Below are 19,962 nucleotides of genomic sequence, written 5' to 3'. Positions count from 1 at the left end.
GAAAATGGAAAATGGGTGTCTTTGTTCAGTTCTCTGTTGAGATAATCTCATTCTGCTTCACTAATGTTGAAGTCTGGGCTCTGGGGAGGCCAATCCATGACTGATCATGTTCTAGTGTGTGTGTGTGTGTGTGTGTGTGTGTGTGTGTATCCAAGTATAATTCTACTGCACTGACAGTATGTTTGGGATCATTGCAATACTGAAAAAAGAAGCAGCTACACTGTAAAAAAAAAAAACGTTGCTAAAACTTAAAAACTCAAGGCAACCGACTGCATTTACGTTTTTAGGTTCTGATGGATAACTTATAATTTCAAGTTTAGGAGATAAGTTGCTTTAGCTAATGTTTTTGTGTTGACAAAATTAATAATTGTCCTTTTTCTCAACTCATATTTTATTGTTTTTGCAACGTATTTCCTAAAGTTTACACAAGGTATTAGTTTTAGTTTCGGCAACGTATTTCCTAAAGTTTACACAAGGTATTAGTTTTAGTTTCGGCAACGTATTTCCTAAAGTTTACACAAGGTATTAGTTTTAGTTTCGGCAACGTATTTCCTAAAGTTTACACAAGGTATTAGTTTTAGTTTCGGCAACGTATTTCCTAAAGTTTACACAACATATTTTTTTTTGTTTTGCCAATCAATTTCCTAAAGTTTAGAAAAAGTATCTTTCATAGTTTTCATGAGGTGCTCCCTGTTGTACCAATGAATGTTTACACAGTTGATTTTCAAATAACTTTGTGTTCAAACACAACTGCACCACTGACAATGTTGACTTTTGAGATCAGCCATTTTTAACATACTGACAACATTCAGCCACAAATAAAGTCCTTCCAAAAACACAAAAAAAGTCAAATTTTTGTAACAAATGTTACTCATCCAATTTTAAAGGTGGTGTTGTCAGACAGAATATCAAACCTATCTTGATAGATAGTCACTAACAAACGGATTCAAAACATCAGATGGCAGGATGTGAACAACTTCTATCTGGTTTCCATACAGCAAACAACTTTCAAACAAATTTTTCCACCACTTGTCTTTTAATAGTAATCAACACTCCAATTTCCTGTGAAGTTCAGTATCGCGCCACATTTGTTATAAAACTAGTACAAATGTACCTAAAACCAGATTATAAAAATTGTTTAAAACAGCTCAAGTTAGAATAAAACCTTTCAACATTTTATAATAACATGTTATACATGAAATCTGCAATCAGCCATGCAAGCTACATTAAGTAAAGTTAGAACAGAAGACATTGATTCAGAACTTTCTGCACCTTAGTTTTCTTAAAGACAGAAATGAACTTTTTTCAGAGCAACTTGCCACGAAACCCAAAAACTGTAAATCAAAACAAATTGCCATTCTGTTTTACACAAGTTGTATTTGAGTTGAACATGTTGTCAAATAGGTTAGACTTTGGTTAAGAGCTTGGTTTTGAAGCTTCTTATCCTCTGGGAACAGGTAGATGTCAACTCCATAAAAATGTGTTGCACAGCTTCAAATGTGTACTTGAGTTCTTTGGGAAACTCCATGTTGAGCCCATAAAGTAGGCCAAACAAGTAGGCAAAGGCAGTGGGAAGGTCTGGCAGATCATCAAGAATAATGTCCTCTTCCAAAACAATGGCAGTGTTGACCACTGTGGACTGCGAGTTGGGTCCCACGTAGTCCTCCAGAACAGTGAGGATGCCCACCGTAACACCTCGGGTTGCCCTCTCAACTGGATCTGTATCCTATGCAAAATAAAAAACAACAGTACATATAAGTCTCTGAAAACCAAAACTGAAGATTGAGTAGATTTGCATACTCACCAGACATGTTAAGAAGAGTTTGGTCTCGTCGTCGCGAACAAATATCGGTAACCCTTCCAAACTGATGGTTCGTCGATGCTGGACTATGTTTGAGACCTAAAACAAGGAAATCAAATAAGACTCAGTCTCATTTATAAACCTACCATTTTGTTTTTAAAACACATTAAGTGTTGTTGCTCAAAATACAGCCTTAAGAAATAAGATGTTGAAATGAGTTATTACAGATTTTATTATTATTATTATTGGTCATGTTTTTGTCAGATTTTTTTTATTTATTTATTTTTTAAGTAATTTTGATGTGCAACAAATGTAGCACACTTATTACAACATTTATAACAAAAAGTGCCATGAGTGGGATGAGAGTTGAACTGTCTGTCATGACCTGCAATCTGCCAAACACAGCGCTGCTTGTTAGCTTATAATCCCATTCAGGACACACTTTTTGAAAACTAACAATTTTTACATCAATTTAGTAAATATTTAATAAAGTATCTTTCGTTACAGTGGGAACTTCAGGTTCCTCATAAACCAGACACAAATACATTTTTATATATTACCTGTTCATCAAACTTCTGCAACAGGGAATCCATGTCATTGCGGAAAGCAGCTTTTCTAATTCGATACAGCTTAATCAGCCGAAGTGAGTAAGTGTCGAGGGCAGTCAAGAAGGTCCCCATGAGATCCTTGGTGGTAATGCGTGAGAATTCCGCACAAATCTACAAAGCAACAAAAAAAATATAGAAGAAAACTTTTAAAGGTACATTATATAAAAATCACATTGTTTTCAAATTTGGTTAAAAGAGCTTAATTTCAAAACATTTAGTCTCGGTTGATCTATTGGTCAGGCCTTGATTGGATTTTTTTTTTCCTTTAGTGGTAGTGGTGGTACAAATTATAACTGACGTATTAAAAAAACAAACAAAAAAAAACCCAAGAAAAATCTGATCGGCAGATCTTACAGTAAGTCTATAGAATACCTAATCAAATGTTGATAAGACAAAATAATGGTTTCAATTATTACAGGATTCATTGCAGAAAAGAAATAAATCAATAAATTGTATTTTAAATTCATTGAAAAAATTCCATTAATTTTATAGTTATGTAGGAATGAAGTAAGAATAACATCCTGTGGTCAAATTTGTATACTTTCATAACACGTAAGTGACTTTCTCAATCCTGTTCTGTGAGTTTCATGGCTGTTGCCTGCTAAGGGTCAGCACCAAAAGATTCTAGATGCCCAGTGAAGACACGTCATTGCGGCGACCGTGGTTCAGGGGGTTGGGAAGCTCATCTGTAACCGGAAGGATGCTGGTTCTATCCCCAGCTCTCTCTGTCCTGGTCGTTGTGTCCTTGGGCAAGACCCTTTACCCTACCGCTTCCTGGTGTTGGCCAGAGGCGCGATATGGCAGCGTCACTTCTGTCAGTCTACCCCAGGGCAGCTGTGGCTACAACTGTGGTTTCCCTGCACCGATGTGTGAATGTGAGAGTGAGTGAGTAGTGGAATTGTAAAGCGCTTTGGGTGCCCAGAGAAGAGCGAAATAAAAGCAATCCGTTATTATACACAGCAAGTTGACAAGTAAATAGATTTCACTTCAATAGTTGTTGGTAATACCAAAATTAGCTTCATATTTTTAGAGCCAAGTATTTTTTTTATATTTTACCACTAGCATTGTTAGCTCATCGCGAGCCTTCAACCTTTTCTACAAGATATTGGAGTGATACAAACAGATGCTTTTAAAGGTCCTATATCATGTAAAATCAACTTTTTGGAGCTTTTAAACACATTTTAATGTTATTTCCTTAGATTAAAAACCCTCCAGAGTGGTTTTTGGCTTAATTCAGGCATTTCTTAGTTGTCTCAGTGAATCCTTTCCCCATAACCTTGGCTCAGCTCTCTCTTGCAAAACGACTGACTCGTAACATTGGGATTAAAATTTCTTTCTAACAACTCCAAATGCCTTGAAATTTTTCTGGGTGAATAAATGAACGTTTTCCATTTTAGAAATAAGACCACACTGGGGAAAAAGGGAAGAAGAAAAAAAAAAAACGGAAGTTTTCCTTTAAATATTTAAGAGATTATCTTACCTGTTCTTTCAAGAAGAGAGCTGGCCATCTGAGCTGCATTTCCTTGACCAAGGGCTGCATCTCCACAACTTCTTTCCTCCTGAGAGAGAATGTGATGTCCATCTTTTGGGTGATGAGTGCCATGTTCTTATCCCTCTTCTTCATTTCATCTTCCAAAATGCATCTTTCATTTTCAAGAGACTCATCATTGTAGTTTTCTGGGCCATCAGGGATAAAGTTGACTTCACCTCGCTTTGGTTTCTTTAAGGAAAATCTATTTGAGCCACTGTCATCTTCTTCCCCTCTTCTTTTTCGATTGACTGCAACTTCACTACATCCAGCTTTACTTAGCTTGGAACGGTAGTTGCCAAGCTTGAACTTAATGCTTGTTGCCCAACCATCATATCCTGTGCCATTGCCAGGCTCTTTGAGGCAGGGATGTTTGGAAACTAGCTCCTGTGCAACAGATGTTATTTCATTCTTGTCAGGGTACGCTTTGATTGCAAACATTTCTTGTGCCAACTTGTCTAGAATTTCCATCTTGATGTCTCTTGTTACACTTAAATTTGCCCCTGCTTTCTCATATACCTCATTGCCCTTGCGAAGTTTTAACGCTACATCATAGGAAAAGGTTGGGATAGGAAATGGATTTGGCCACTGTGAAGTGCTACGCATGTAGGTCTTTGTGGATGAGGATGGGCTGAAAGAAGATGCTGAACTCACACTGGCTGTATCAATAGATGAGATAGCGCTATGATCAGATGGAGTCTGTGGTGGCGAGGCTGATGCATTTTCCTCCCAAATGAGGTGCAACACTGCCCGTCCAGCAGGTAGCTCCTTAATATCCATCAGGTTGCAAAGTGCGTTCCCAAAATCTGGGTCTTCATATTGTATTGCAAAGTCACCTTCAAGTCCAAGCTTTGCTTGTAGTTCATCTTGAAGCTGCTTCACAGATTCTGGAACAGTGGACAGTTGGATTTTTCTGATAAGTTTTGGACTGACGTGGACTCGCAGTAACAGGGCCTGTGAAGACAAACCAAAAAAAAAGGGCGCAATTCTAAATAATTGACAAATTCAAAGTAATCAACTGAAAACTATTTATGAATAATACATACCATCACTTTCAATGCAGGAGGCACGTAACAGGTGTCACCATCAGTTGTCCATCTACGCAGTATTCAGCTAAAGGGTGGTAATCATTCAAATCTTCTGGGTCAAGTATTTCCAGATCTTTGTAGCTGCTGTCAAGCCGATATGATCTGTAGTGTTCCATAAACCAAGAGGAGAGCTTTGTAGCAACAAATGACACTTTCCCAGAGTCTACCAAAATGTTCAGTATCTTGTAGAATTCAGGTAGTCCACTCAGTTGTCCTGATGAAATGATCATGCCTTTAACATACTGGGTCCCATACAGATAAACACATTTAGCAAATGACACAGCTTTTACCTGTGGATATTTCAGTTTCAAGCACTTCTGAAGATTTTCATTCAAGAAACAGATGTCAACTGTGTCAATATTATCAACATGCAGACTTGGTTTAAAAAGACTGTGACCATCTAACAAGTATGCCATCATTTGTTGATGCTTTGAAGAAAGTGTTAGTAGTATATTCTTAAAACATTGGACATCATGCACAGTTTTCTTGAAAAAGTTGTGCTTAGATTCAAATCGAATAGTCCACAAATCAACTAAGGGACCAAAACAACGCACAAGATGACTATAATGTTCAATATAGTGGTGTTTTGGCTTCAAATTAAAATCAGGAAAAGTCTCTATCAGTAATCGTCGATGATCCAATATTTTGGTGTCCAAGTATGACAATATTTCTTCTGATAGAGTTGTCGAGACAACAATTTCAACAAGCTCCTTAAGGTCCATCAATACTTCCCATGATGGCTCATGTTCTGGTATACGGGTCCCAATGATAAAAGGCAGCAAACGCAAAAGTGTCCAGTTTTCATGTCCATTGCCACTCACTCTTCCTGTTCCAAAACTGGCTTTTGTAATTTGTTGTGGCTTGTTGAGATTATCAGAGAATTTATATGGAAATGATTTTATACGTTTGTTTAATCCTTCAAATGTAATAAAACCCTTTCTGATTAAATCTTGAAGACACAAACACAATTCCACAGGGACAACACCTTCAAAGAAATCATGTAATATATCTGGAGGAAATCCAGTGACTGGATGAAAATAGGACAACGCACTTAAGGCACAGGAACCTTTGACACCACACACACTTTGTCTTTGACCATCCTCAAGCTCTTCTAGAAAAATGTTATGCTGTTCCACAGTTCTTAATGGAAATTCTGTAGGATCAAGAGCTGCAATCTGATGTTTATCAATACTACAAAATCGACAAAATTTGTCGACATTAAAGGACTCCAAAAAGCCTGCAAGGCTGTGAGCCCCAAGGTTATCTGCACAGACACAAAATACAGTTCCCTTTAAAAAACTATTTAAAGATTCAACATACACCCCTGTGCTTTCAAGACATTTTAAATCCTCAATGAGTGGATAAAGAAAAGCATCATACCCAAACTGTTTAACGTCTACACTTTTACCAAGAAGAGCAAGCTGTATTGAGTGTAATGTAGAACGAAACCTTGCAGATAAGTTGAGTACAACCCAATAGACAGCAGTTATTTTATGAATTTTTCGAGATGTTCCTAAAGGGTTGCATATTTCAAAGTCGTCAATATACAAAGCTAAACTAATGCAAGTATCTTGCAATCCTAAAAGCTTGTTGTTTTTGAAATACTGCCCATCTCTAAATGATCTGTAACCTTCACTAATTTCTTTATCAAATGCTAACTTTTCAAAGAAACTTTTCTCTTTCAATAAGTTCTCCAAGACCTGGTTTACTGAGACATAAACAAATGTATTTCTAGTTCTCGCTTTGTAGATGTACTCTGTAGGCTCAATTACATGAAAATTATTCTTGAAATAAATATTTCTCTTGTAATCAGTAGATAATGCACCTTTTGGTTCTGTTGAGATAATTAATGGGTTGGTTTTGAAAAGTGCATCATTTATATTTTTAATTACATCATCATCTGCCTCAATGTTCTGTTCAGCAAGCACCTGTTTGATTCTTTGAAATGAATGAACCTGAGAAAATTTTAAAATGTCACTAATTTCCTCAATAATTCTCTGCAAAGCACTTTTAGAAACATGTAACAATGTTTGCATGCATAGAAAAAGTCTAGCTATTTTATGTTCAAGACATTGGTAATCTACAAACTCATTGTCCTCTTTATCACTTGATGCTACACCTGAACCACTTGGTAATGTCTCTGGCTCCTGAGAGGTATTTAAGGATTTATCAGGGGAGCTACTTTCACTAGGACATGCATTTGCATGAGAAATCAGTCTAATACAGTTTTTTATATCTTTTGAGTTTTTGTGCTTTCTGCTTGTGTGTGACGTAAAGGTTGTTAAATTGTTGGTAGCATAGTCACATTTTTGGAAAGGACAGGATACAGTCTGATTTTTTTTTAAGTGCCTTAAAATATGTGAAATAAATGTATGCTGTGAGCAGTTTTCCTTAAATTCACAAAAATCACAAAAAAATGTTGAGATCTCCTGCCTTTTCTTAGCCCTGTTGTGTGATCTGCTGAGGTGAGACTTCAATGCCCCTCGTGTCCTGAACGAACAGACGCAGTCACTGTAAACACAGGGCAAATGAAATCCTCTTCTATGTCGTAACTGGTGATGTCTTAAGAGTACTTCTTGGCTTGAACAGACAAAAGAGCAGAACTGGCACTGCATACAAAAGCTATAATGAGAAGAGAGGAGAGGACAGTGTCAACAATTCAAAAGAAACCTGAATTAATCTCAAATTACCAAAGTTACATTACCTGATAATGCGTTTGGGGCGGGGGGCAGGCACTCCTGTTCTGATTCCTCTCCTTACCAACTCCTCATCAGTCCCTCATAAATCAGGACAAGCAGTGGTCTGGAGTTGGCTTTTAATTCTCTAAATAAATAAAAATAGCAATTAGTTTTAAAATAAAATACCAGCTTCCTGACAATACTTAAGAATTTTTTTCTCCTGTCCTAATTTTTTTGGCTCACTAAAGTGAGCTGATTCTGCCTTGTAAAATGCCATGTGAAACACAGTAAAACAAATAATTTACAAAACATACATTACATCAAATGTTTAATTTATTTAATTTATTATTAACAAATTGTATTCTACATGGAATGCACCAACAGTATACTGGGATGTATTATGTAAGCCAAGGATAATTTTGTGTGATTGGTTTTACAACTTAGAATGACAAACATTGGATTGAGAGTATGAGTGGGATAAAACTCCTGAAGCATCTGTTTAAATTATCAGTGCATTTATTAATGGTGCTCCATAAATAAACCAAAACAATGTTGTTTTGCGCATAACAAAAAGCTCACAATTGTGCAGTCAAAATGTAAAATAAAAGATGCTGAGCATAATAACAAAGACAGATTTTGCAGCTGCTCTGTTTCCAAGTTCTACTGCGCAACTGACAGCCTGGAGTTTGAAATCCTCTTTGTAACCGTGTCTCTTACAGGCGCCATTTATGGTCCTTACACGCATAATATGGTAATATTACGTTGAAGCAGAGTACGTATCACTCTGCGAGGCTCCTCGGTAGCCGTAATGCTCCAACAATCCATCAAGCAGTGCAGCTTCATAGCTTACCAAAGTCGTACCAAAACATTTTTTGACATATTTTTTTAAGCTGTGTACCACATAAAATTGGTTCGAGGTCAGTAAGCACAACCAGAATTCATACATAAGGCAGACTGTCGATTTTTGAGATGAAAGGATTTTAGGCCGTGCGTCAACGCGTTAGCCCGGTTAGCTCACTAACGCCACCCAGCCCCACGCACGGGGTGATCCGCGGTAACTAGTTAACGGAGATTTGCCCCGTTAATGCAGTTATGGCATTAACTTTACGCTGACAGTACTAAAATAGTAATCTTCAAATGTTTTCTTTTTACCGACCAGCTCCTCTTTGATAGCTGCCGTGTCCATCTTGTCGTTGCCTGCAGGTGAAGCGATGGGGGAGGGGGAGTTGTGTTCAGTGAAGGAGAGAGGCGGAGTAACACAGCGTAGAGACAAAAGTGGACGAAAGAGAGGCAAGCTTGCGGCTCCACGAGTATAATGATAATGTAACATAGACTATATCGATATAAACTATATTGTCACATCTCATATTTCATTTAGTGGAGCTCGCTGGCCATGAGGACTCCACCACCCCGTTCACACAGAAACTAAAGCACACATTTTATTGGCTAGATGTGATTCGAACAAATTAAACGACATGGCAGCAGGCGCCCCCGAACTTTATTTTATTTTATTTAAATAGCGGCGGGGGGTTGCTGCCGTTGGTCATGAGTGAGCCAGCCTATTTTGTTTCGTTCGGTGGTATGGCGGCCACAGACTGCACTTCATGAAATACGCATAGGGGGTGTCGCGGAGGCTTGTCAGATATGAGCGCGCCTCTTTAGTAGCGAAGTTTGTCGGATTTTCATTGTTTTGTGACATGGCACGTAGTTTGTGACATGGAATCTTAAATGATATAGTAAACACATACCCATAAGCCACAAGGCTTCTTAGCCAAGAAAGTAATGCTATGCTAAGTTTCGGAAAAATACGAAGAACTTCAGTTGTGATATTTCTAACAGACAAATTGAGACTGTTCAAACATATACTGTCTGATATAATAAAAGAAACATTACTTGCCTTTAGAAACTTGAGATGAACAGCTCCTAGCCTCACGTTCTCATTAAGGCAGACGGGCAGGTGGCTTTCAGTCCTTGCAAAAGCGCAAAGTAGACCCCGTAGCATCCAAAAATATGAGATGCGCATGCGTACTCAGGCACAGAAAGGCGCCAACAGCTTCAACTCATGTAAAACTTGAATTCATTCATTTTGCCAGCAATAAATTTCATCTGAGACCAACTTTTGCTCCAAAACGTTAAATGATTAGTTGAAACCCTTAATGTATTTGAGTTTATGGGCCAACTGAACTTTTATTGTTGAATTGTGAAAGAAATGACTGTAAGCTCAACAACTGCAAGTTTGATTTTTTACAGTGTATCAATCAGCTGCTTTTGAGATGGTATTGTATGGTGGATTTAAATTTGGTGGCACTTTTCTGCATTCATGATTCCATCAGTTGTGATAAAATCCCCTATTTGGCATAGCTCAACCTTTTTTCCCTGTTTCCCTTCTAGCTTCTTGACTGCCGCTCTTCCACTGAGACCCTTTCTGATGAGGTTTCAATGAACAGTGAGAGAGAACAAATCGTGTATTTTTTGTGACAAACTGCTAATAAAAATAGGTAAAATTGGTTCTTTTCTAAGTCCTTGTGTAGACACAAGACTTTTTCATCCCTTGAGTTTGGTGTCTTTTTTTATACTTGAATGATTGAAAATTCCTCTCAAAATAGAAGGACTGAAAATGAGCTTGCATCAGTAGAGGGCAGCACTTCTGTGAGTAGTTTGTCTTGTAAAGTGACTCTGTACCAAGGATGCATTAACAGAGCTAGTAATGCATCCACACCCACTTCTTATCATAACAGCACAGCTCCGGAAACACTTCAAGCTAAAACTCATTAAGGCAAATCACTCAGAAGAGCATTAACACTTGATGGGATTATGAGACAGTGGAACAAATGCAAAGGCAGACAACTCAAAGAAGGCTCTTATTTTAGGGTTCTGATCACTTTGTTATGATACAATAGCAGCCAGTGTCTTAATCAAGCCGGTTACTATAGTGACTGTAATCCAGTGTCACTAATTCCAGATGTGTCTCAAGAGGTTTTACCGTCTGTTCAGGTTCTTTAACCCGTTTGGATCAGGAAAAAGGAAGAACAAACCTTAAGAAGGCTTATAAACACAATAGCTGAAAAGCTAATAATTCTATCTAACATCCTTGACTTTTAATGGTTGAGCTTTGTTAATGAATTTGTCAGTTTTACCTGCTCATCTTGGCTCAGGTCATATATTGGGGGTTTTTTAAATACCTTTTTTTCTTTGCAATTACCAAATTTATTAAAAAGCCCTATTTAAACATTCCTGGCAGTGTGGCTAACAACTCTAAAGCAAAAATGCAGGAAGTGTCATGCAGACAGACACGTGCAAGTAATTCCTCTAAAACACATTTTAGCTGAACAACTGCTCAAAGGTTTTAATGGCTGCCAATGTCACTGCCTGCTATCATACTGGTAAATGTCAGGGTAAAAGGTTAAAATGCTGCTTGGCATCAGTTAAACATTAACCATGTTCACCACAGATTGAATGCACTTGGAAAACAATGATGCTTTTCTTACCTCCCAAAATCCCAGACAATCTGAAGTAAGAGCCTTCTGCTGGTGTGATTAGCTGCACCTGAGAGTGTTACATGTAACCTTTATGTAACGGTTCATAAACTGTAACAAGTACCGTAGACACACTTCTACCTTACTACTGCTGAGGATAATACGATGTATTGAAAATGTATAGCTAACACTGTTATTTCTGTTATCTGCTACACAATATCGAACTATTTATTTATCTAGCTAGCATCACTGAATTTTAAGTAGTGATGCAGGTTTCAGCAATTTACTTTTTTTTTTTAAGTTTTCAGTCTAATTTTGCCCTTGTCCTTTACACCTTAAAATATATTGATACCATCTCCTTTGTCCCACACGCCATCAGACTGTTTAACTCCTCTCTGGAGGGGAGAGGGAGGGGAAACAGGAGGACAAAGGAGGGGGGAACAACTAAGCTGTAGTGCCTCTGCACCTCACTGTACAATACCTTGTGCAATACTTTTTGTAAATAGTCAACAGTGCAATAGAATCAATACTTGAAATGTGCAATTCACTTGTATTTTTATTTTTTATTCCTATTTATTCTATTTATCCCCTTTGTATATTTTATTTATATTTGTCTCTGTATTTATATGTGTGTGTGTGTGTGTGTGTGTGTGTGTGTGTGTGTGTGTGTGTGTGTGTGTGTGTGTGTGTGTGTGTGTGTGTGTGTATATATATATATAACAGTTCTGTAACTGTAACTTTGGTCGTTGCTGTGCTTTTTTTGGAAGTCGAATTTCCCAGAGGAACCCACCCGAGGGATTAATAAAGTTCTATCTTATCTTATCTTATCTTATCTTATAGTCAAGTTTAAACCATTCATGTATGTATTCTGTGTATTGTATATTTTCAACTTTGTGATAAATCTGTCTTAGTACATGGCGCCGTGCCAGCTCTCACACGACAAATCCTGCTGAATGTTTTTAAACAAGTGTTGCTTATCTTCTTTAATCGTGTGTTCAACCTAAATATTACGCTGACTTGCAATATTAAGAGCTTGTGCGTGCGTGTGTATGTGTGAATTCCTCAGAATCTGTTTGCAGTCCCATTTACACCTGAATTTAATTCTAGGTAAGAATTTATTATGTTTAAAGTTAAGATAAATCTCCAAGAAATAAGTGAAGTTAACTGAAATAATCTTTGATCTGATGTGAACGTGTGTGTGTGTGTGTGTGTGTGTGTGTGTGTGTGTGTGTGTGTGTGTGTGTGTGTGTGTGTGTGTGTGTGTGTGTGTGTGTGTGTATTTTATTGTGGTGTAAAGCTTTTTAGGGATATGCTCAGGTCCAAAGTACAAAAGCACAAGTTAGTATGAGAGTTCTTATAACACCAGCTACTTCCTTCTTTATATATTTACTAACATTTCCTCATTCTGAGGGAGAGGACAGTGCTGAGGCTGAAGTTGGGGGAAAGAAAGGCTTATCTTTGTACATTTATGGCCTCATGATCAAAACTCTCATATTCTGGACGCCTAGTCTCAATTCATACCCGTTATCAGAGCCTCATAAGGAAACAAAATCAGAACAAAGCTTTTCCAGGACTCAGCAGTTCGCCCTTGACTAGTGACTGCACTGTAAGACATAAGCTGAGCCAAACCAGGGCAGAAGAAGACGTTGACTTGAGAGACTACTGGACAATGTCAGTGCCCCCCAGAGTTGTCCACAAGAGGAGGGAGACGATCACAGCCCTGCCTCTCTACTACTCCGGACACCTGCTGAAGAAACACAGTAAAGACAAGGTAAGAACGAATATGGGGAATAAACATGAGGAAATGTAAATAATTAAGAACAAACAAACCAAAAAAAAGCTGCAGAAGTGTAACAAAAGTAAGGACTTATAATGGAGAATTAGCTTTGTCGGCCTGTTACTAAATCACTTACTGACCGACAGTATTTTAATGCTGTAGGTCAGAGAGTTGGGTCTTACTGCACTGCACTGTAATGTTGGTTGCTGAGTACAAGCTACATATCTGATTATTAATCCGCTAGATTACATAAATTTGTGTAGCATAATCTGATTACTCTTGGACTACTTTAAAAAGTGGAGACAAAGCAAATTTTGTGTTACTCAACATCAAAAAACATAAAAATGTTTTATGTCTGTACTCTTCATGCAGTCATGACTTTCAGCAGACACACAGTGCTGTGGTACACATAAACTATGTAGGACACATTTTTATGAGATTGTTTTATTGGTTATCGAAAAGGTTTTATAACTGTAAAATATTTTAATGGCATGAAAAATGTAGAGAAGCAATTTTTGACATTATTATTCAAATGTAATCTGGGCTGACTGTAGTTGTTTCAATCTGACGTAAACTGTTACTGCCTTATTGTGGAGAGGGGACTAAATTTAACCACCTTTTATCACCGGTGAGTGAGTAGCTCGGCTCTGACGGTGCATCATATTTTATAATGGTAATCCTACAATAAATATACAAGACATAGAGGTCTGTATATAAATACCTCATCTGTAAATTATCTTACAGCCTTTAGATACGTGTAAATACAATCATGTGACAAAGAGCATTTTTGAAAAAGCTACATCCTTACTGTTTCCACAGGAGTTAAGAGGGTAAGAGGCAGCCATGGGCCGTTAATCAAATGTACTTGATGAACTGATCACCAGCAAGAGTTTTAGCAGTTTGCTAGTCTGGACCATTCTGGTGTGTTTTAAGACAATCTACCCAGGGTCGATGTCTCATCAAGATCAGAAAAATTTCAACAACAACCAAGAGCTACATTTCAGACTCTACAGGCCTCAGTTGGCGTGTTAAATGTTAAAGTTTACACCAGAACAGTTAGAAAAAGACTGAACAAGTAGTGCATTTTTGGAAGGGTTGCCAGCAGAAAGCCTCTGTTCTCACTAAAGCAAACATGGCAGCACAGCTTTGATCCGCAAGGTTGCATCTGAACAAACCACGAGACTTCTGAAACATCGTCCTTTAGACAGATGAGACCAAAGTAGAAATGTTTGGAGATAATGTACAGCAACACGTTTGGAAAAAACAAACACAACATATCAGCACAAACACCTGATACCGATTGCAAACATGGCGGTAAAGGTATCTGCAAAGTTCACAGGCCCTGTGAACTTTGCAGATACTGAGTTGACTGTGAATCTCTCTGTATACTAAATATACAAATGTGAGGCCATCTGTCTGACAGCTAAAACGTGGCAAAAGTGGGTCATGCAACTACACAATGGAGAGCACCAAATCTACTAAAGAATGGCTGAAAAGAGAAAAGAATCAAGGTGCTGCAGTAGCTCAGTCAAAGTCCAGATAGCAACTAGATACCGAATCAGGAAGTGTGCATAGTTTTCCACATGACTGCGTAGCTGAAAAACTGAAACAGGTCAAGTGTAAGTAGTTTAAGTGTGATGCCTGATATGTTCATCAAATGACTTTCAGGATTTCAAGAAATACTATGGAGAGCTCCGTGGGTGTTCGCTGTTTCTGTACAAGGATGACACACAGGATACCGTAAGCAAACACCTATGCTTGTTCACATTGTGCGCTTGACTTAATCACTGAATCATCTTTTGAAAATATGTGGAGTGTTTAATTCCAAGAATTAGGAAGTAGCTTTGAGGGGCAATAAGGAAGTGCTGGGAGCACTGACCTGATTTTTTTCTCAGTATACAGAGAAGTTGGACCTGGAGCAGCTGAAGTCGATGGAGTCAGACTCTCCATATCAGAAGAAGGAACCCACTGTGTTCACTCTCAGCCTCAGCACAGAGAAGGTGCAACTTAAGGTCTGTTGTGATAAAACTCACTTCAAATGATCCAATTACATCTAATATCTAATCTTATAATTAATCACTGGATGGATCAATACTATACATCGCACCAGCTTTTTATCAACTGTGTGTGTGTGTGTGTGTGTGTGTGTGTGTGTGTGTGTGTGTGTGTGTGTGTGTGTGTGTGTGTGTGTGTGTGTGTGTGTAGATGGACAGTGCAGACATGGGAGAGGTGTGGAGGGGTTTCATCCTGACTGTGGTCAAGGTGAGCAAACACACGCCGATCTAATTGATTCAGCACAATTATTTCCATTTATACAGGATATTACACACACACAGTGATGTAGACAGTGGTATTTAAATAATGTTCACCTGGTACAGATAAAGTCTGAAGTCCTTCGCATTATTACTGCACAGCAGAAATCGAGACCCAGGCAACATTTTTCTGTTCAGTGATGATGACCCTCAGTTTCTTGTTTGTAGCTGAACGCCTGGTGTTGTCTTTTGTGATTGGATGTGTTGTGCATTCAAAGATGCTCTTCTACCTTAGTTGAAATGAGCCGTCAGGTATATGGTAAAATCCCAAAAGATCAGCAGTTTCTGAAATAATCAGACCTGCCCATTCAGCACCAACAGCAAAGGCCGAGTCACTTAAATCACCTTTTTTCCTTCTCAGTTTGAACTTCACCAGGTTACCTTGACGGTGTCCACATGCCTAAAATGTGCTGAGTTGCTGCCATTTGATTGACTGATTAGATATTGGTGTAAATGAGCAAGGTGCCAGATAAAGTGGCCAGTGAATAAACGTTTATATATTTTTAAAATATATCAGGATATATTTTTGAACATGTTACAGATGATCTGAATGGTACTGAGGTCGAGCTCGTGTTTCCTTGCAGAAGGAGCTTCCCAGTAAGCTGCAGCTGATGCCTGGTCAGGTGTTACAGCTGAAGGAGGTTCTCACTCAGGAAATAAAAAGAAAATCCCCATCGTCACGTCCACCGCTCCCACCTCGACCAGGTTTCCTCTCAGGCCCGCCATCCAAAGACAAATTGAGCTCTGAGATTGCTGAGTAAGCACTGTCTGCTGTTTGTGTAAACACTGATCATTTGTAGGTTCAGAAAATTCTCAGATAGACTTTAAAAAGTGCTTCAAAACAGTTAAAATACAATAAAATAGAAGTGTGCCTCCTTGTTTTTCCTTTGAATCCTGTAGGTGTTTCTTTGATGTGACTCGAAAGGAGGCTGAGAAGATGCTAGAGGAAAACCCAGAGTGTGGAAGCATCATCCTTCGCCCGTCCACCATGCCCAACAACTACGCCTTGACCCTCAGACAAGTGTCATCCAGGTCTGCTAATCTATTCAAACCTCTGATATACACCACTGAATGCAGAATACCTGCTCATAAATGACTATTGAATTTTGACCATTAATCTTTTTGTATTATAAATTTTCTCCTGTACTGACTGATTTCATCAGCACATCAGCTATAAATGTCTTGTTTTATATCTCTTACAATAATATATATTACTGAGTTTTAGAACTATTTTAATATTGTTCCTGCTAATTTCGTAATGTAACGTGAGTTTGAGTGCTTTGAAAGATGCCAACAAACAATTTATTCACCTTATTATTATTATTACTGGTAAGTCTGACACATTGACACAGAGAATGAAGTGTTCACCAGGAACTAACTGGCGATAAAAACAGTATTGAGTGGGACAGACAGAAAGTGGAACGTAATATGAACTTTGCTCAGTGAAAGCCCATTGAGCAAAAACACAGTGTGAAGAATTTAACTGTAATATAATCATCACAACGTTTCTTCTGTTTCAGCGGGCCTGTAATGAAGAATTACAGAGTGACCCAAATAAACGCCGGATTTGTCATTGAACTGGAGACACCAGTAAGTCCTTACAGGCTCTCACAGCTTCTCACCAATCAGAATATATTTCAGCTAAAGGACACATTTACACATAAAGTTCCTTCAAAGCCACAGGAGCACAAGTGATTCAAAGAAGAATCATGAGCGTGTAGTGAGTGAAATTAGAGGCGGACAGATCAATCGTGTTGTTAACGATACTGGTTTTGGATCAACACTTTAGTAAGTTGTTTGGAGACATTTACCTGATGGCATTAACACATAATCAAAACACAATGCCGAAACCCGGGATTGAACCAGGGACCTTCAGATCTTCAGTCTGACGCTCTCCCAGCTGAGCTATTTCGGCAACAAACATGTTCAGCAGAAGGACCTATGTGTTCGCCTCACTTGAACAAACCTCAGGCTAGTTTTAAGTCATGATCCATGCCTAGAAACTCACAGGAAAAACAATTAAAATGGGATTAACTTCAGATGAAACCAGATTTTTTTACTGGGGCAACCCACATACACAATTCTGTTCAGGTTCATGGATGTAGAGGAGGACATGCAGAGGGTTGGTGTTGCAGAAAAATACTGTAGTTCACCTTTTCTAAAGATTTATTAATCAGTTAATCAAAGTACAATGCCGAAACCCGGGATTGAACCAGGGACCTTCAGATCTTCAGTCTGACGCTCTCCCAACTGAGCTATTTCGGCACTGGAGTGCCATTATGATGCATGCTCAATCATCCAGGTAAGTAAATCTCCAAAAGTTGATTCTGTTCATCTAGACGTAGCGTTTTGTGGGAGAAATGTTTCATCACTCATCCAAGTGACTTCTTCAGTCTCAGCTGACTGCAGGTTTCCCCAATCTTATAAACAGTACATTTGCATGGTTTCAGTCATTATGTAATGTAATGTTTATAAGATTGGGGAAACCTGCAGTCAGCTGAGACTGAAGAAGTCACTTGGATGAGTGATGAAACGATTCTCCCACAAAACGTCACGTTCATATGAACAGAATCAACTTTTGGAGAGCACTGGAGTATCACCAAGCATCCATGACTTGCACCAAAAAAGGCAAGTGATTCAGTAACTGACATCACCCAGGTGCTGCTGACCAACAGAGTGCCAGTGGAAACTGTACAACTGTTAGCACAAAGACAGAGGAAGAGGAAAAAGGGAAGGCATATGAGGAGGGAGCAAGAGAGAAGGAAAGGCAGGAGTGTACATATGTGCAAATGCATTTCTCTTACTAAACCATTTACTGGTTAAATAAGGGGAAATAAACAGACTTTTCAACAGCATAAGATTAATTGCCAAGAACTACTGTTCCAATAAAGAAATTATTGATCAAACACGAATGTCCTTACTTTCTGTGCCAAGTAATTTTAACTGAGTAAATGACTTGAATTTGGTAGTCATGTGGGAGAGCACCAGACTGAACATCTGCTAAGAGGGCAGTATGTCCTCTCAGGCTTTTTTTTAAACATTTAACCATTTTAGATACAGGTCAGATTTAAAAGGCAGAGGTTGTGGTTCAGTTTTATTAGGCCATTATCATCCTTTCTCTGATTAAATGTATAATGCCGAAACCCGGGGGCCTTCAGATCTTCAGTCTGACGCTCTCCCAACTAAGCTATTTCGGCAATGCACTACACATGGAGAATGAGAGAGAGCACTGTGACCCGTCACCTGACCAAAACAGTCAAATAATTTCAACATTATCAGTTGTTGATCAAATGATGACCAAAAACTCATATATAAAAGCAAAATGCACTTACAGAAAGGACACAGGATTAATAAATGCTGCAGAAAATCATTATGTGATTTATTGCATAGAGCAATAAAACTGCAGAGCTAATAAAGACTGAAGATCTGAGGGTCCTAGGTTCAAGTCCAGGTTTTGGCAATGTAGTACATTTCTGTGGAGCACAAAGTTCAGATTATTGCCAGTTTGCAAGTCTCAGCAGAACAGTGAAGCTTTACAGTGTTAAACAGGCCGCCTGTAATTATCGTTGTTTTATTATTATTTTATAAGCTGTAGAAGTGTCATAAAATCTGCTGTCTGTAATAGAGGAATGACAGATACTTCTGATAAATCAAAGGGGAGCATCATTAACCGAGTCTATCTTTGGCTTTTTTTTTCACACGTCCTCTGTAGGTGACCGTCAGCTCCCTGAAGGATGTTCTAAAATACTTCATTGAAAAAACTGAGTATCGGCTTTGTCCTTTCATTCCATCTCAGCCCTATGACACTTTGATCGGTGAGAGTACTGCTTTTAAAAATGGTTACAGTGAAGTGGGCAACTCCTAACCACCGATTGTGTTCAATAGAGGCGTCACCAGCTCCCAAGTGCCTCAACACAACCGCACGTGCACCTAAACCACTACCAAAGGCACAAGTGCCCCCTATGCTGCGGTCACGGACCAAAGAGGAGATTCTGCCAAACAAGCCTGATGAGGGAGAATATGTCATTCCTGATGATCCCAATGACTCCAGCCTGAATCTAGGTGAGCAGAGTGAATGTTGATTTAAAAACAAAACAAACAAGCGAACGGGCAGAAATCAAGGCAAATGTAAGAGCAAGTCTAAATGACTTGAATGCTTTTGTTTAAACCAGCTCAGTTGGATGATGAGCTCAGGAGAGCCCTAAAACAACGGAGAGAAAACATCTATGTTTCGACTGATGAGAAAGTCTCCCCTTATGAAACAAAACTGAATGGAAAAACAACGATCTAACACGGCACAGTGGACGACCGAGAAACCGACAGTGTGAAGTAGGGACTGGTGTAACCTGACAAGTATAACGTAAAACTTTTACCTACAGCTCAGAGATCACAATGTTCACGGTGAAAATGGCTAAATTCTGCTTTATTGAAACGAAATTTATACATTTTTCTCCAAGATGGGAGAGTTTGGACCGTTGCTTAAATATTGTGACCAAATGAGCGGACGGTGCTAGATGATCAAAAGGATTTCTGTGTTTATTTCAGTGACCACTAATATCTGCATCCGTCATTGCAATCCAGCTGAGGGGTGTCAATAAAAAAGCTGAACATTTCATCCCGTAGTCAGTCCCAAAAACTTTGTAAAAGATTAAATGTTTGTTCAAATCTTTGTACCTGTGGATGGATCCGTATTG

At 38.6% G+C, this 19,962-nt stretch overlaps 2 protein-coding genes and 2 non-coding genes across 4 annotated transcripts; 1 reads left to right on the top strand and 3 right to left on the bottom strand.

Annotated features, from left to right (window-relative positions):
* Positions 1 to 767: 767 nt before the first annotated feature.
* Positions 768 to 8,955, bottom strand: LOC113015650 (uncharacterized). The gene is made up of 7 exons (XM_026157735.2): positions 8,860 to 8,955; positions 7,730 to 7,848; positions 4,984 to 7,647; positions 3,890 to 4,891; positions 2,362 to 2,520; positions 1,805 to 1,900; positions 768 to 1,726 (listed from the first exon to the last, which is right to left on the bottom strand). Exons 3-7 carry the CDS (start codon positions 4,984 to 4,986, stop codon positions 1,406 to 1,408), a joined length of 1,581 nt encoding a protein of 526 aa, XP_026013520.1. The 5' UTR covers positions 4,987 to 7,647; positions 7,730 to 7,848; positions 8,860 to 8,955; the 3' UTR covers positions 768 to 1,405.
* A 3,764-nt stretch (positions 8,956 to 12,719) lies between these two features.
* LOC113029504 (signal-transducing adaptor protein 1-like) lies at positions 12,720 to 19,692 on the top strand. The gene is made up of 10 exons (XM_026180397.2): positions 12,720 to 12,950; positions 14,625 to 14,696; positions 14,852 to 14,968; positions 15,162 to 15,218; positions 15,853 to 16,025; positions 16,169 to 16,300; positions 16,789 to 16,858; positions 18,981 to 19,083; positions 19,154 to 19,330; positions 19,441 to 19,692. The coding sequence occupies exons 1-10, from the start codon at positions 12,849 to 12,851 to the stop codon at positions 19,557 to 19,559; spliced, it is 1,122 nt and encodes a 373-aa protein (XP_026036182.1). The 5' UTR covers positions 12,720 to 12,848; the 3' UTR covers positions 19,560 to 19,692.
* On the bottom strand, positions 17,111 to 17,183 carry trnaf-gaa (transfer RNA phenylalanine (anticodon GAA)). Its single transcript has one exon. It is a non-coding gene; the product is annotated as a tRNA-Phe (tRNA).
* trnaf-gaa (transfer RNA phenylalanine (anticodon GAA)) lies at positions 17,461 to 17,533 on the bottom strand. Its single transcript has one exon. It is a non-coding gene; the product is annotated as a tRNA-Phe (tRNA).
* Positions 19,693 to 19,962: the final 270 nt, after the last annotated feature.

This window comes from Astatotilapia calliptera, chromosome 2, assembly GCF_964374335.1.
Source record: "Astatotilapia calliptera chromosome 2, fAstCal68.1, whole genome shotgun sequence".
NCBI classification, from domain to species: Eukaryota; Metazoa; Chordata; class Actinopteri; order Cichliformes; family Cichlidae; genus Astatotilapia; species Astatotilapia calliptera.
This window is presented reverse-complemented; position numbering and strand designations above follow the sequence as displayed.